Source organism: Pongo pygmaeus, chromosome 20 (genome assembly GCF_028885625.2).
Source record: "Pongo pygmaeus isolate AG05252 chromosome 20, NHGRI_mPonPyg2-v2.0_pri, whole genome shotgun sequence".
Classification (NCBI taxonomy): domain Eukaryota; kingdom Metazoa; phylum Chordata; class Mammalia; order Primates; family Hominidae; genus Pongo; species Pongo pygmaeus.
Window position 1 is genome coordinate 50,836,431 of NC_072393.2, and position 14,625 is coordinate 50,851,055.

At 51.7% G+C, this 14,625-nt stretch overlaps 1 protein-coding gene across 2 annotated transcripts in view; it reads left to right on the top strand.

Annotated features, from left to right (window-relative positions):
- The window catches only part of NECTIN2 (nectin cell adhesion molecule 2), a 42,045-nt gene that overhangs the window by 15,362 nt on the left and 12,058 nt on the right, over positions 1-14,625 (top strand). For both annotated transcript variants that reach the window (XM_054463627.2, XM_054463628.2), the window contains exons 2-5: positions 2,785-3,174; positions 9,369-9,665; positions 11,420-11,537; positions 11,796-11,944. In XM_054463627.2, coding sequence (XP_054319602.2) covers positions 2,785-3,174; positions 9,369-9,665; positions 11,420-11,537; positions 11,796-11,944 — 954 coding nt within the window. The remainder of the gene's footprint in view (positions 1-2,784; positions 3,175-9,368; positions 9,666-11,419; positions 11,538-11,795; positions 11,945-14,625) is intronic.

Genomic DNA, 14,625 nt, shown 5'->3' on the forward strand with positions numbered 1-14,625 from the left:
AAAAAAAAAAGAAAGAAAGAAAATGTGGTGTATATCTACCATGGAATACTACAAAGCCATAAAAAAGGATGGGATCATGTCATTTGCACCAGCACGGATGGAACTGGAGGCCATTATCCTGAGTAAAATAGAAAGTCAAATACCACATGTTCTCACTTATAAGTGGAATCTAAACAGCAGATACACAAAGATTGGAATAATGGACAGTGGAGACTACAAAAGGTGGGAGGGAGGGAAAGGGGTGAGGATCGAAAAATTAACTGTTGGAGGCTGGGCACAGTGGCGCACGCCTATAATCCCAGCACTTTGGGATGCCAACGCAGGTGGATCACGAGGTCAGACGTTCGAGGCCAGCCTGGCCAATATAGTGAAACCCCATCTCTATTAAAAATATTAAAAAATTGGCTGGGCACGGTGGCTCACGCCTGTAATCCCAGCACTTTGGGAGCCTGAGGTGGCAGATCACGAGGTCAGGAGATTGAGACCATCCTGGCTAACACGGTGAAACCCCATCTCTACTAAAAATACAAAAAAAAAAAAAATTAGCCGGGCGTGGTAGCGTGCGCCTGTAATCCCAGCAACTTGGGAGGCTGAGGCAGGAGAATCGCTTGAAGTTGGGAGGTGGAGGTTGCAGTGAGCCGAGATCACACCACTGCACTCCAGCCTGGGCAACAGCGCGAGACTCCATCTCAAAAAAAAGAAAAATTGACTGTTGGAAGCCAGGTGCATTGGTGCATGCCTATAATCCCAGCACTTTGGGAGGCTGAGGCGGGCTGCTCACTTTGAGTTCAGGAGTTTGAGACCAGCCTGGGCAACATGGCAAAACCCTGTCTCTACAAAAACAAAAATTAGCCGGGCACTGGTGGCGCACGCCTGCAGTCCCAGCCACTCAAGTTGCAGTGAGCCAAGATTGTGCCACTGCACTTCAGCCTGGAAGACAGAGTGAGACCCTGTCTCAAAAAAGAAAAAGAAAAATTAACTGTTGGGTACACTGTTTGCTATTCAGGTGATAGATACGCTAAAAGCCCAGACTTCACCTCTACGCAATATATGTATGTAAGAAACCGGCACTTGCACCTGCTAAAAATATAATAATTTTAAAATTTTTATTTTAATAAAAAAATAGAAACTTAGGGCCAAGGTGCGGGGGGCTGATCACCTGAGGTCAGGAGTTCAAGACCAGCCTGGCCAACATGGTGAAACCCCATCTCTACTAAAAATACAAAAATTAGCCAGGCATGGTGGCAGGCGCCTGTAATCCCAGCTACTCAGGAGGCTGAGGCACAAGAATCCCTTGAACTGGGGGTGGAGGTTGCAGTGACCAAGATTGCTCCACTGCACCCCAGCCTGGGCAACAGAGCGAGACTCGGTCTCAAAAAAAAAAAGAAAAGAAACTTGGGAAAAAATACTATGTAGGGAGGGCTATAGGTTTCATAGGAAGGTGAGAGAAAGTATATTACTGAGGGGGGGATGAAGACTATACTCAGCCTTTAAATGTTTTAAAATGTATTTTATGAAAGTTATTTTTTATTGATTTATTTTCAGAGGATTCCCCCCAAAAAAAAAATCTTATGAAAAGTTTGGGGTGGGCCGGGTGCAGTGGCTCACGCCTATAATCCCAGCACTTTGGGAGGCTGAGGTGGGAGGATCACTTGAGTCCAGGAGTTCAAGACCAGCCTGGGCAACATAGCGAGACGTTGTCTCTACCAAAACAAACAAAAAAAAATACAAATTAGCCAGGTGTGGTGGTGCATGCCGGTAGTCCCAGCTTGAACCTGGGAGGTTGAGGCTGCAGTGAGATGGGTGGCCCACTGCACTCTAGCCTGGGTGAAAGTGAGGCCCTGTCTGAGGAAAAAAAATGTAGTTTAAAGAAAAGAAAACTTTTTTTTTTATTTTCTTTTTTAATTTTAAAGGCAGGGTCTCACTCTGTTGCCCAGGCTGTTCTTGAACTCCTAGGCTCAAGCACTCTTCCCACCTTGGCCTCCCAAAGTGCTGAGATTGAAGTCTTGAGCCACAACTCTGGTCATCATGTCAACTTTTAAACATACAAGTATAGGTAAGAAGAATGGCCTGGTGGCCTGGCGCGGTGGCTCGCGCCTGTAATCCCAGCCCTTTGGGAGGCTGAGGCAAGCGGATCATGAGGTCAGGAGATTGAGACCATCCTGGCTAACACGGTGAAACCCCGTCCCTACTAAAAATACAAAAAAGAAAAAAATTAGCCAGGCATGGTGGCAGGCACCTGTAGTCCCAGCTACTCAGGAGGCTGAGGCAGGAGAATGGCGTGAACCCGGGAGGCGGAGCTTGCAGTGAGCCGAGAGACAGAGCAAGACTCTGTCTCAAAAAAAAAAAAAAAAGAAGAATGGCCTGGAACCTCCCTCACCCTCCCCACCTAGACCCACTTGACAATGGGTGACATATTTTGGTTTTTGCTGAACCATTTAGGAGTAACTTGAAATCATGACATTGCGACTTCCTATCTTCTGGGAAAAATAGTGTGCACAGCCACAATTTAATTATCACACCTAGGAACATGAACAGCAATTCCAAAATCATATGTAATATGAACTCATAGTACATGTTATAGTAACATAATAGAATAGTCATTTTAGTCTTCCCTAAAATGTCTTTTCCAGGTGGCTTTTTCAGAATCAGGATGCTGCGAAGCTGCCTACATTGCATGTGGAGCCTGCATTTCCCGTGGGGCCCCCTTCGTGGCGGCCCTGCCTGGAGGTGTCCGGGTCCCTCCCCCACCCGACTACTTCACTCTCTGTCCTCTCTGCCCAGGAGCCCAGGATGTGCAAGTTCAAGTGCTACCCGAGGTGCGAGGCCAGCTCGGGGGCACCGTGGAGCTGCCGTGCCACCTGCTGCCACCTGTTCCTGGACTGTACATCTCCCTGGTGACCTGGCAGCGCCCAGATGCACCTGCGAACCACCAGAATGTGGCCGCCTTCCACCCTAAGATGGGTCCCAGCTTCCCCAGCCCGAAGCCCGGCAGCGAGCGGCTGTCCTTCGTCTCCGCCAAGCAGAGCACTGGGCAAGACACAGAGGCAGAGCTCCAGGACGCCACGCTGGCCCTCCATGGGCTCACAGTGGAGGATGAGGGCAACTACACTTGCGAGTTTGCCACCTTCCCCAAGGGGTCCGTCCGAGGGATGACCTGGCTCAGAGTCATAGGTGAGCAGGGTAAGGGCGGGAGGCAAGGAGGTGGGAGGGCTGCGGTGTGGGAGCATCCCCTTGCGGGTCAGTTTCTCTCTTGGCTTCAGCTGTGAGGTTCATGTTCTCTGTGGGTTTCCATCCATCAGCAAATGTTCATTAAGCACCTACCGTGTGCCAGATGCTTTTCTGTGTGCTGAGGATGTGGCAGGCAACCAGGCATTCTTGGAAAAAACAAAAAAATAAGTATTGGCTGGGCTCAGTGGCCCACCCCTGTAATCCTAGCACTTTGGAAGGCTGAGATGGGCAGATCGCCTGAGGTCAGGAGTTCAAGACCTGCCTGGCCAACATGGTGAAACCCTGTCTCTACGAAAAATAAAAAATTAGCCGGGTGTGGTGGCCCGTGCCTATAATCCCAGCTACGCAGGAGGCTGAGTCAGGAGAATCGCTTGAACCCAGGAGGCAGAGGTTGCAGTGAGCCGAGATTGTGCCACCACTGCACTCCAGTCTGGGTGACATAGCAAGACTCGGTCTTAAAAAAAAAAAAAAAAGTATTGAGGTTGGATGTGGTGGCTCACGACTATAATCCAAGCACTTTGGGAGGCTGAGGCAGGTAGATTGCTTGAGCCCATGGTGGTGCGCAGATGTGGCTCCAGCTACTTGGGAGGCTGAGGTGGGAGTATCGCTTGAGACCAGGAATTTGAGGCTGCGGTGAGCTGTGATCATGCCACTACACTCTAGCCTGGGTGACAGAGTAAGACCCTATCTCTAATAAATAAATAAAAGAGTAAGTCAGGCAGTTAAAGGGGCCGTGGAAGTTGAAGGGGGCCAAGTTGCAATTCTAGCTAAGGAGGTCTGGAGATAATTTAGGCAGAAACTAGGAGAGGAGGAGCCCTGTGGGTATCTAAGGGAAGAGCGTTCCAGGCAGACGGAATGGCAAATACAAAGGCCCTGAGACAGGAATACCTGGAGTATTTGAGGGCCAGAAAGGAAGTCAGGGTGGCTGGAGACATATGAGTGGGGGGAAAGTAGGAAGCAACAAAGACAAGGAGAGGATGGGAACAGATTGGCAAAAGCCTTGTGGACTATGAGAAGGCTTTGGCTTTTCCCCAGGGAGGATAAGAGCTGTAGTAGGTTCTTAGTAGCAGACAGGTTTGATCTGGCTTTGGTTCTCACCAGCTCCTCCTGGCTGTGTTGGGAGGGGAAAGGATGGGAGCTGAGAAACCACAGGGTAAGGCAACTGCAAAGTCCGGGCGGGACCGGGTGCTGGGGCTCACGCCCATAACCCCAGCACTCAGGGAGGCCGAGGTGGGAGGATCCCTTGAGCCTAGGAATTTGAGACCATCCTAGGCAATATAGTAAGACTCTTGTCTCAACGACAAAAAAAATTTTTTTTTTTTTTGAGACGGAGTTTCACTCTTGTTGCCCAGGCTGGAGTGGAGTGGCGAGATCTTAGCTCACTGCAACCTCCGCCTCCCAGGTTCAAGCAATTATCCTGCCTCAGCCTCCCGAGTAGCTGGGATTACAGGCACCCACCACCATGCCTGGCTAATTGTTTTTTGTATTTTTAGTAGAGACGGGGTTTCACCAAGTTGGCCAGGCTGGTCTTGAACTCCTGACCTCAGGTGATCCGTCCACCTGGGCCTCTCAAGGTGCTGGGATTACAGGCGTGAGCCACTGCGCCCGGCTAGGAAAAGAAAAAAAAAATTGTTTTCATTAACCAGGCTCAGTGACTCATACCTGTAATTTCAGCTACTCAAGAGGCTGAGGTGGGAGGATCACCTGAGCCCAGGAGGTTGAGGCTGCAGTAAGCTGTGATTGTGCTACTGCACTCCATCCTGGACAACAGAGCGAGACCCTGTCTTAAAACATGTCCAGTCCAGGCAGGAAGTAAAATGGCTTAGAAGTAGGGGACACAGTGGCCTCATTGAGATAGGATGTGCAGGGAAGGCATCTTAGTCAAGTCCTGGAGTCTGAGAAGGAGCCACCTTTGGGCATAGCAGAGGGGCACGGGCACAAAAACGTGGCAGGTGGGCGTGAGCTGGGAGCTGGGCATATTCCAGGAATGGAAAGGGGACCGGTGAGGATAGGCAAGGGCTTGGGTGACCCTCAGCGGGGCCACATTACACGGGCTTCACAGGTGGAGGCGAGGAGGCTGGACTATGCCCTCAGTATGGTTAAGAGCCATAGGAGGTGTCCAAGCACAGGAGAGATCTGGACAGACGTTTGAGGTTGGAAAAAATGACCGGCAGCTGTATGAGGGGTGATTCGAGGAGTGGACGGAGGTAGAAAGGAGCTGGGACGAGAGGCGAGAGGAGGCATTGCTGGGAAGGCGGATGAGGCAGTGGGGGCAGAGGGAAGTGGGCGGCATATAGAGGTGTTTTTAGGAGACAGTAGGTGCTGGGCTTGTCCATGGATTGAGGGGGAAGCAGGATCAGAGAGGAGTCCCAGGCCTGGTGCGGTGGCTCACGCCTGTAATCCCAGCACTTTGGGATGCCAAGGTGGGCAGATCACTTTGAGGTCAGGAGTTTGAGACCACTCTGGGCAACATGGTGAGGCCCCATCTCTACAAGAAAAAAAAAAAAAAAGCTGGGCATGGTAGCACGCACCTGTAGTCCCAGCTACTTAAGAGGCTGAGGTGGGAGGATCGCTTGAGCCTGGGAAGCAGAGATTGCAGATTGCAAGTGAGCCAAGATTGCACCACTGCGCTCCAGCACAAGACCCTGTCTCAAAAAAAAAAAAAAAAAAAAAAAAAAATAGGACTCCCAGCAGGAAGGTGACTGACACTTGGCAAAAATAGAGAAGGCAGGGAAGATTTTTTTTGAAGGATGCTTTTTTTCTTTTCCTTTTTCTTTTTTTTTTTTTTTCCTTTTTTTGAGACAAAGTCTCACTACATTGCCCAGGCTAGACTTGAACTCCTGGGCTCAAGGGATCCTCCTGCCTCCGCCTCCTGCATAGCTGGGACTACAGGCATGAGTCACCACATCCAGCTACGAATGCTCTTTCTTTAAATCTTGAGGCCGGGCTGGGTGGCTCATGCCTGTAATCCCAGCACTTTGGGAGGCTGAGGCGGGCAGATCACGAGGTCAGGAGATCGAGACCATCCTGGCTAACATGGTGAAACCCCATCTCTACTAAAAATACAAGAAATTAGCCGGGCGTGGTGGTGGGTGCCTGTAGTCCCAGCTACTCGGGAGGCTGAGGCAGGAGAATGGCATGAACCCGGGAGGCGGAGCTTGCAGTGAGCCGAGATCGTGCCACTACACTCCAGCCTGGGAGACAGAGTGAGACTCTGTCTCAAAAAAAAAAAAAAAGAAAATGTTGGAAGTCCCCTGGGAGCCCACCTTCCCTAGGCAACTTCCCAGAAGCCACGTCACTCTGGATGCCTTTTTTTTCCCCCTTCTCAGCCCAGAGTGTCTGAGAAAGTCACCCTGTGCTGTCCTTGAGTAAACACTTCCCTTTCCAGTGACCACAGCTGTTTTCCGTAACACAAAGGACAGCTCTTCACCCCACCCTCACAAACGCCTCTCTTCTTGTGCAATCATTTGTTCTCATCCAGAGATAATTTCAGGGCTGGGCACGGTGGTTCACACCTGTAATCCCAGCACTTTGGGAGGCTGAGAGGCAACAAGAGCAAAACTCCGTCTCAAAATAAATAAATAAATAATGAGACTCAGAAAATATGATTAAGGGCTGGGCTGGGTGGCTCACGCCTGTAATCCCAGCACTTTGGGAGGCCGAGGCGGGCGGATCACGATGTCAGGAGATTGAGACCATCCTGGCTAACACGGTGAAACCCCGTCTCTGCTAAAAATACAAAAAATTAGCCGGGCGTGGTGGCGGGCACCTGTAGTCGAAGTTACTTGGGAGGCTGAGGCAGGAGAATGGCGTGAACCCGGGAGGCGGAGCTTGCAGTGAGCCGAGATCGCGCCACTGCACTCCAGCCTGGGCGACAGAGTGAGATTCCGAGACTCCATCTCAAAAAAAAAGATATGATTAAGGGTAGGGTTTAATCAAGCCCAAAGCTTGACGATGACCACCTGGGAGCATAGATTGAAGTTGCCCTGAATATACGCTTCAAGCAGGCGCCAAGGCAAGCAGCTCTTGCAAGTGAGCTTTTGTTTGTTTGTTTCTTGGAGAGAGGGTCTCCAAAACTACAAATAAAAATTAGCCACAAATGATGGCACACACCTGTAATCCCAGCTACTCGGGAGGCTAAGGCAGGCGAATCGCTGAAACCTGCAAGGGGAGGTTGCAGTAAGCTGAGATTGCACCACTGCACTCCATCGTGGGTGACAGCAAGACTCCGTCTCAAATTAATAAAAAAAAGAGAGAGAGAGAGAGAGAGAGATAACTTCAAGAGCTTCCGTATACACACTGGGGCGGAAGTAAGGAACAAAACAGCCAAAGCCTCTGTCTTCATGATGCGTGAGCCACCAACGGATAGCTGGCCAGAATCGGCGGTCAGGAAAGTGCCCTTGAGGAAGTGGGGCTTGGAGTGGGGTCTGGAGAAGGAGGCCAAAGCAATCCAGGCACAAAATCACCAACCAAAACCCCAAAGTGGGTGGGGGCAGAGACTGAGGAGGGCGTGGGTGGGGAGCACAGGGAGTGGCCAGGGGAGGTGGCCATGGGGAAGTGGTGGGCTTGGGCCCTGAGTCACTATTCTAACAGCTTGGAGGGTGGCCAGGAGGATGTGGGGTGGCTTGTGGGGTGCTCCACGATGGTCAGGGGAGAAGGTGGTGGGAAGGGAGAGCTGGGAAGAAGAGGAGAGTCAGACCGTGTTGAGAAGTTCAGAGGTGGATACCCAGGTCCAGAAAGCAACAGAAGATGTGAGTCTGGGTGGGGGACACACATCGTAAGCATGAGCTGCTATTCTTCCTGGAGTTTTGTTTTTGTGATTTTTTTCCATGTTTTCCAAGAGGATGAGGTGGAAAGGGTATAAAAAAAAGAAACGGCTTTGAGAATTTTCTGCCTTTATCACACTTCCGGTCATTCAATCATCTAATGGTGATTACAGGAAAAGGAACAGGGGGCCTTTTCAGCTGGACCTTTGAACCACATTACTCAGTTATTCGTCCTTGATTTGCTTCTTTTTTTTTTTTTCTTTTCTTTTTGAGACAGAGTCTCACTGTCCCCCAGGCTGGAGTGCAGTGTTACGATCTCGGCTCACTGCAACCTCCGCCTCCCAGGTTCAAGCAATTCTCCTACCTCAGCCTCCCGAGTACCTGGGATTACAGGCACCTGCCACCACGCCCAGCTAATTTTTGCATTTTTAGTAGAGGCGGGGTTTCACCACATTGGCCAGGCTGGTCTAGAACTCCTGACCTCAGGTGATCCGCCCGCCTGGGCCTCGCAAAGTGCTGGGATTACAAGCATGAGCTACTGCGCCCATCCTAATTTTTGTATTTTCAGTAGAGATGAGTTTTCACCATGTTGGCCAGACTGGTCTCAAATTCCTAGCCTCAAGTGATCCACCCTCCTCAACCTCCTAAAGTGCTGGTATTGCAGGTGTGAACCACCATGCCCGACCAGCTTTTTTTTTTAAATCTCAGCCTCCTCCAGGCTTTTGGACCCTGTGTCTGCATATCTGGCAGGGCGAAGAGACAGTGTACCGAAATGGCCAGGCCAGGCGCCTGTAACCTCAGAGGTTTGGGGGGCCGAGGTGGAAAGATGGCTTGTGCTCAGGAGTTTGAGATCAGCCTGGGCAACACAGCAAGAACTCATCTCTACAAAAAAAATTTAAAAATTAGCCGGGCATGGTGGTGCATGCCTATGGTCCTAGCTACTCTGGAGGCTAAGGCGGGAGGATCACTTGAGCCTAGGAGGTGGAGGCTGCAGCAAGCTATGATCACACCACTGCACTCGAGACCAGGTGACAGAGCGGGCCTCTGTCTCTAAAAAATAAGTAAAATAAAATGGACAGCACGTGGATAGGGCAGTGCAGGCCAGACATTACCCTAAGCCATTTACCTATCAATGTATTATTTAATTCACACAGCAATCCTAGGGGTGGGTACTTTCATTATCCCCGTTTTACAAAAGAAGAAACAGCTAGAGAGTTGCAAAACCACTTATCCCAAGCCAGGCCGCTGATAAGCAGCAGAGCTGGGATTGGAACCCCGGCAGTTAGGGCCTAACCACCCTGCTCCTCTGCTGAGTGTTTGTTGAATGACTGCCAGTGAGGAGTGACACACCCCCTCTCATCCTCTCCCCAGCCAAGCCCGAGAACCAAGCTGAGGCCCAGAAGGTCACGTTCAGCCAGGACCCTACGACAGTGGCCCTCTGCATCTCCAAAGAGGGCCGCCCACCTGCCCGGATCTCCTGGCTCTCGTCCCTGGACTGGGAAGCCAAAGAGACTCAGGTGTCAGGGACCCTGGCCGGAACTGTCACTGTCACCAGCCGCTTCACCTTGGTGCCCTCGGGCCGAGCAGATGGTGTCACGGTCACCTGCAAAGTGGAGCATGAGAGCTTCGAGGAACCGGCCCTGATACCTGTGACCCTCTCTGTACGCTGTGAGTGCATCGGGGGTGACCCCTCCCCCATCAAAACTGCCTACGCTGGCTTCTCTAAAGCACTATCTACCTTGTCTCTGAATGTTGTCTACGTGGGTTCCCTGAAGCCAAATTCTGCACTACCTTCCTGCCATTGTCTATGCTGGCTCCCACGGGCAAATCCACATACTTCACCCTCATTGTCTACACTGGCTTTACTGGGTTCCTGCATGCCGTGCCTAGTCCGTGGTAACCCGGGATGGGCTTGCAAGAGCCAGTTTGATACATTTCTTTCCAATTCCACATCCAATGAAGTCTTCTCGGTAGCTTGAAATCAACCTTGGGGAATATTTACACCAAGGAAATTGGCAATCCCTAGAAATGGGGGCTTCTTTTATTCCCCAGAGAGTTGGTTTACCAGCAAAAAACTGCCCCCAACAGTGTCTTTTCTGGCTCCCATGGACCCCAGTTGACACTGCCCCTGGACCATCAGATCAATCGTGCTGGGCCATGTCTACATGTCTACACTGCCCGACCTAACATCGTCTCCACATCTTCCCATACTTCTGCCTTGACTTCCCTAGGTGCCGTCTGTACTGAGTCTCCCAGAGTCTCTACACCGACCCCTGATCCCTGATATTATTTACATTGTATTTATTTATTATTTTTTAATATTTTTATACATTATATATTATATAAAATATACAAATTATATATTAAATATATTTTATTATTTATTATTATTATTTAATGTAATATAATTACATTTTATATTACATTACAGGCTCCCCCCAGGGCCCTGTTGATCGTGACCCCTCCCACTGGGTTTTTTGCTAGCTCTTCCAGAAACTGCCTATGCTCACACCTCATAATGTTACCCAGAGAGGCCACCCTGGCACTCTTCACACAGAATCCCTCAAATACTGGCTTAACCACCTCTTCCACCACTGTCCAAAATGACCACATACCCCAACTCAATGTTGTCTACACTAGCTCCCCAGGCAATGCCTCCACTTACACAGATTCCCTAAGCCAAGTCTATACCAGCTCCCCCAGGCAACATGCATCACGTGCACCCATAAGTGCACCAGCTCCCCTGAGCCTTGTCTGTGCCACTTTCCTCCCAGGACCTACACTGGTTGCCCAAACCCTGTTTTGACCTCCTCCCTCCATGTCAAAAACACACACACAGGCCGGGTGCGGTGGCTCACGCCTGCAATCCCAGCACTTTGGGAGGCTAAGGCGGGCAGATCACTTGAGGTCAGGAGTTCGGGACCAGCCTGGGCAACATGGTGAAACCCTGTCTCTACTAAAAATACCAAAATTAGCTGGATATGGTGGTACATGCCTGTAATCCCAACCACTTGGGAGGCTGAGGCGGGAGGATGGCTTGAGCCCAGGACGCGGAGGTTGCAGTAAACCAAGATCACCCCACTGCTCTGCATCCTGGGCAACAGAGCAAGATCCTGTCTCAAACACACACACACACACACACACACACACACACACACACACACACATTATTTGTAGTGGCTCCCTCAGGCACTGCCAGCACTGAACAATAACTCCCACAAAATTATCCACAGTGGTTTCCCTGAACAGTGTCTACACTGACATCAGCATACACAGCCTGGACTGATTTGCCCCAGATGGTTTTGACTGCTGTACCTCCTGCCAACCCGCCCCATTTCTTTAGCATTCCTGTCCATTTGCTAACCTGTCCACCCGCTCTGGGATTCTCCTCCTTGCTGATCCAGTCCCCCCATTTTCCCCAGACCCTCCTGAAGTATCCATCTCCGGCTATGATGACAACTGGTACCTCGGCCGTACTGATGCCACCCTGAGCTGTGACGTCCGCAGCAACCCAGAGCCCACGGGCTATGACTGGAGCACGTGAGTCACGTGGTCTCAGAACCCTGGGTCTAAGGGAGGCGGGGCTGGGGCCTGGACTCCTGGGTCTGAGGGAGGAGGGGCTGGGCCTAAACTCCTAAATCCTCCAGGATGAAGGGAGCTTGCATTTCGGCAATTTGGGGTCTCCGGGAGTACTTAGGTCCTTGGAGCTTGGCTCCTGGTGGGTGTATCTTTAGGGATGAGGCCTGTGCTCCCCTCTCGACCTTGGTATCCCTCTCACCTGACCCCACACCCCTCCAGGACCTCAGGCACCTTCCCGACCTCCGCAGTGGCCCAGGGCTCCCAGCTGGTCATCCACGCGGTGGACAGTCTGTTCAATACCACCTTCGTCTGCACAGTCACCAATGCCGTGGGCATGGGCCGCGCTGAGCAGGTCATCTTTGTCCGAGGTGAGTGGGTCTTGGGGGCTGTGTGTGGAGACCTGGGTCCGCTCCCCTGGAGTTCTGCCCTTCAGGATTTGGGGCTGCATTGGGGGAGGCTGCGCCGCCGTCCTGGGAGGGATGCAGACCCGCCTGGCTGAGGGGAGATGAGGGTTGGCCTTCCCCTTGTGGCCTCAGACTGGGGTCTGGATTTGGGGTGTCGGGGTAGGTGAAGGCAGCAGAGTTGGGGGGTTGAGGACTTTTCTCGGGGTTCCTAGAAAGTAGAGGCCTGGATAGGGTCCTCACGAAGAGACCCGAGGAAGCTGCCCTGGGCTCCAGCTCCTGAGAAAGACACACACCTAGAGTCAGGCACGCAAACCTCAAAGAGACAGAAACCAAGAGCTCCCACCCCCAGAAACACAATCCGGCCCCAAGGCATGGAGCCAAAGAGGAAAAGCACGAAGCCAGACCATCACCCAGTGATGGAAACTGGGTCAAACTCACAACTGCAGAGCCACACACCTAGAGCGAGGCCGGGACTGTTAACAGAGCCGTGCTCCCTGGGACAGAGAGACCCCTGGGTCCCGGAGATGGGGCCAGAGATCCCTCCTGTCAGAGCCACAGCTGGCAGGACCCACAGCCACAGACACTCCCTGTGCTGAGAAATTCTGTTGCAGAGATGCATCAGAATCCAGACACTCACCTGGATGGTAATCCTGCACACTCAAACCCATTGTCACCAAGACACACATCCAGGAGGACAGTGGCACCAGCCAAGACAGACTGAACGAAGCCAGATGACACCTGGAAAGGGACATTCTTTTTTTTTTTTGAGATGGAGTCTCGCTCTGTCGCCCAGGCTGAAGTGCAGTGGCGCAATCTCAGCTCACCGCAACCTCCGCCTCCTGGGTTCAAGCAATTATCCTGTCTCAGCCTCCTGAGTAGCTGGGACTATATGTGCTCGCCACCAAGCCCGGCTAAGTTTTGTATTTTTAGTAGAGACAGGGTTTCACCATATTGGTCAAGCTGGTCTCCAACTGCTGACCTCAGGTGATCCACCCGCCTCGGCCTCTCGAAGTGCTGGGATTACAGGCGTGAGCCACTGCGCCTGGCCAGTAAAAGACATTCTTAGAAACACCCCAGGGTGACGGTCCATGCAGCACACCTGTGCAAATACGCAATGTGCAGGCCCCCCAGGAACATGACTGAAGGAGTAGGGACAAACTCCCAGACAGGGGCTGTCCCTGTCATGCAGACAGACTAGCCACGGAGGGACAGAAGCAGACCCCCTTACTGAGTCATAATCTTGGAATGCACACACACTTGCAGAGACACCCGAGGGAAAACAGACCCCTTATCAGGAATCCAGATACAGCCAGGGAAATAGGACACCCCTATGGGAAACACTGTCACAGACAGCAAACCCAGAGAGACAGCTGTCCCGCTCTGGGCTCGCCTGGCGCGCGAGGATGCGCACAAGTCCCCGGAGGGAGACATCACACAGACATGCTGGGGGCAAAACTAATCCAGGACAGCAACGGCTGCACACGGAGGAATGTCATCCCTCACTCACAGACCCTCAGACGGGAAATCAAAGACATCCTGGGAGGAGCTTGTCCCCGGGAACTCTCCCGAAACTCCCCGAAACTCCTCTGAAATTCTCCAGAAAGTCCGTTAGGGAGATTCTCATTCAACAAATATGTGTTTCCTGTTTGCTAGGCACTCTTGCTGAGGTTGGGAATACAATGGTGAATGAGCCACAGTCCCTGCCCTCAGTAGCACACCCAGGGGAGGGTCAGCTCCACCCGCCCAGACAGACACCGAACTGGAAATACACCCCTAACCTCTACCCCAGATACACCTGACAAGCTGATCCCCTGCCCACACACCCAGCAGGTGGCTCCAAGGTCAGAGCCTGCAGAACACAGACGCAGTAGACAAAGACTCAGCGCTGCGGAAAGACACCCCCACCTCCCCACGACGGTGGCCACAGGGCCACCCCTAGCCAACAACACCATCACAGAGACATGTGCCTACAGATAATGCCTGCAGAAATGTGCATGCTCCAAGCACTCTAGAAATCCCATCGCAAGCAGTGAGTGCCCTGACAGCCACAGCCAGAGGAGACACACTCAAAGCTCCTGGGGTCACTCTCAGAGGGTCTCTGAGCCACGAACCCACATCCAGGCACACACAGAGTCGTCACACAGACACAGTATGGAGTACGCAGCAGCAGGAACATAGGGTACGCATGCCGCACCACAGGACAGATCTATCTTTAGAGAGACTCAGAGAACTTTTTATTTTTAATAGAAACAGGGTCTCGCTATGTTGGCCAGGCTGGTCTTGAACTCCTGGCCTCAAAGCAGTCCTCCAGCTTCAGCCTCCCAAAGTGCTGGGATTACAGGCATGAGCAACCACACTAAGCCTGATTCAGAACTTTCAACCCTAGACGTATGAACAGACTCAGCTTCGAGTTCCAAAACACCAGTGCCACCTCCAGAAACAGAGACAAGCCTCCCGAGATAGGCTCAACCTGGTCCAGTTAGTGACCAGCACAGGAGAAAAATCTGTTTCACTCCTCAACCCAGTGTATAGTTAGAGACATATATACCACCCTACCCCCCGCCAAAAAAGATTTTATCCTCCTTTTTTTTAATGCTATTTGTGAGTCACTAAGCTGATTTGACAGCCCGCTGGGTCATGACCCC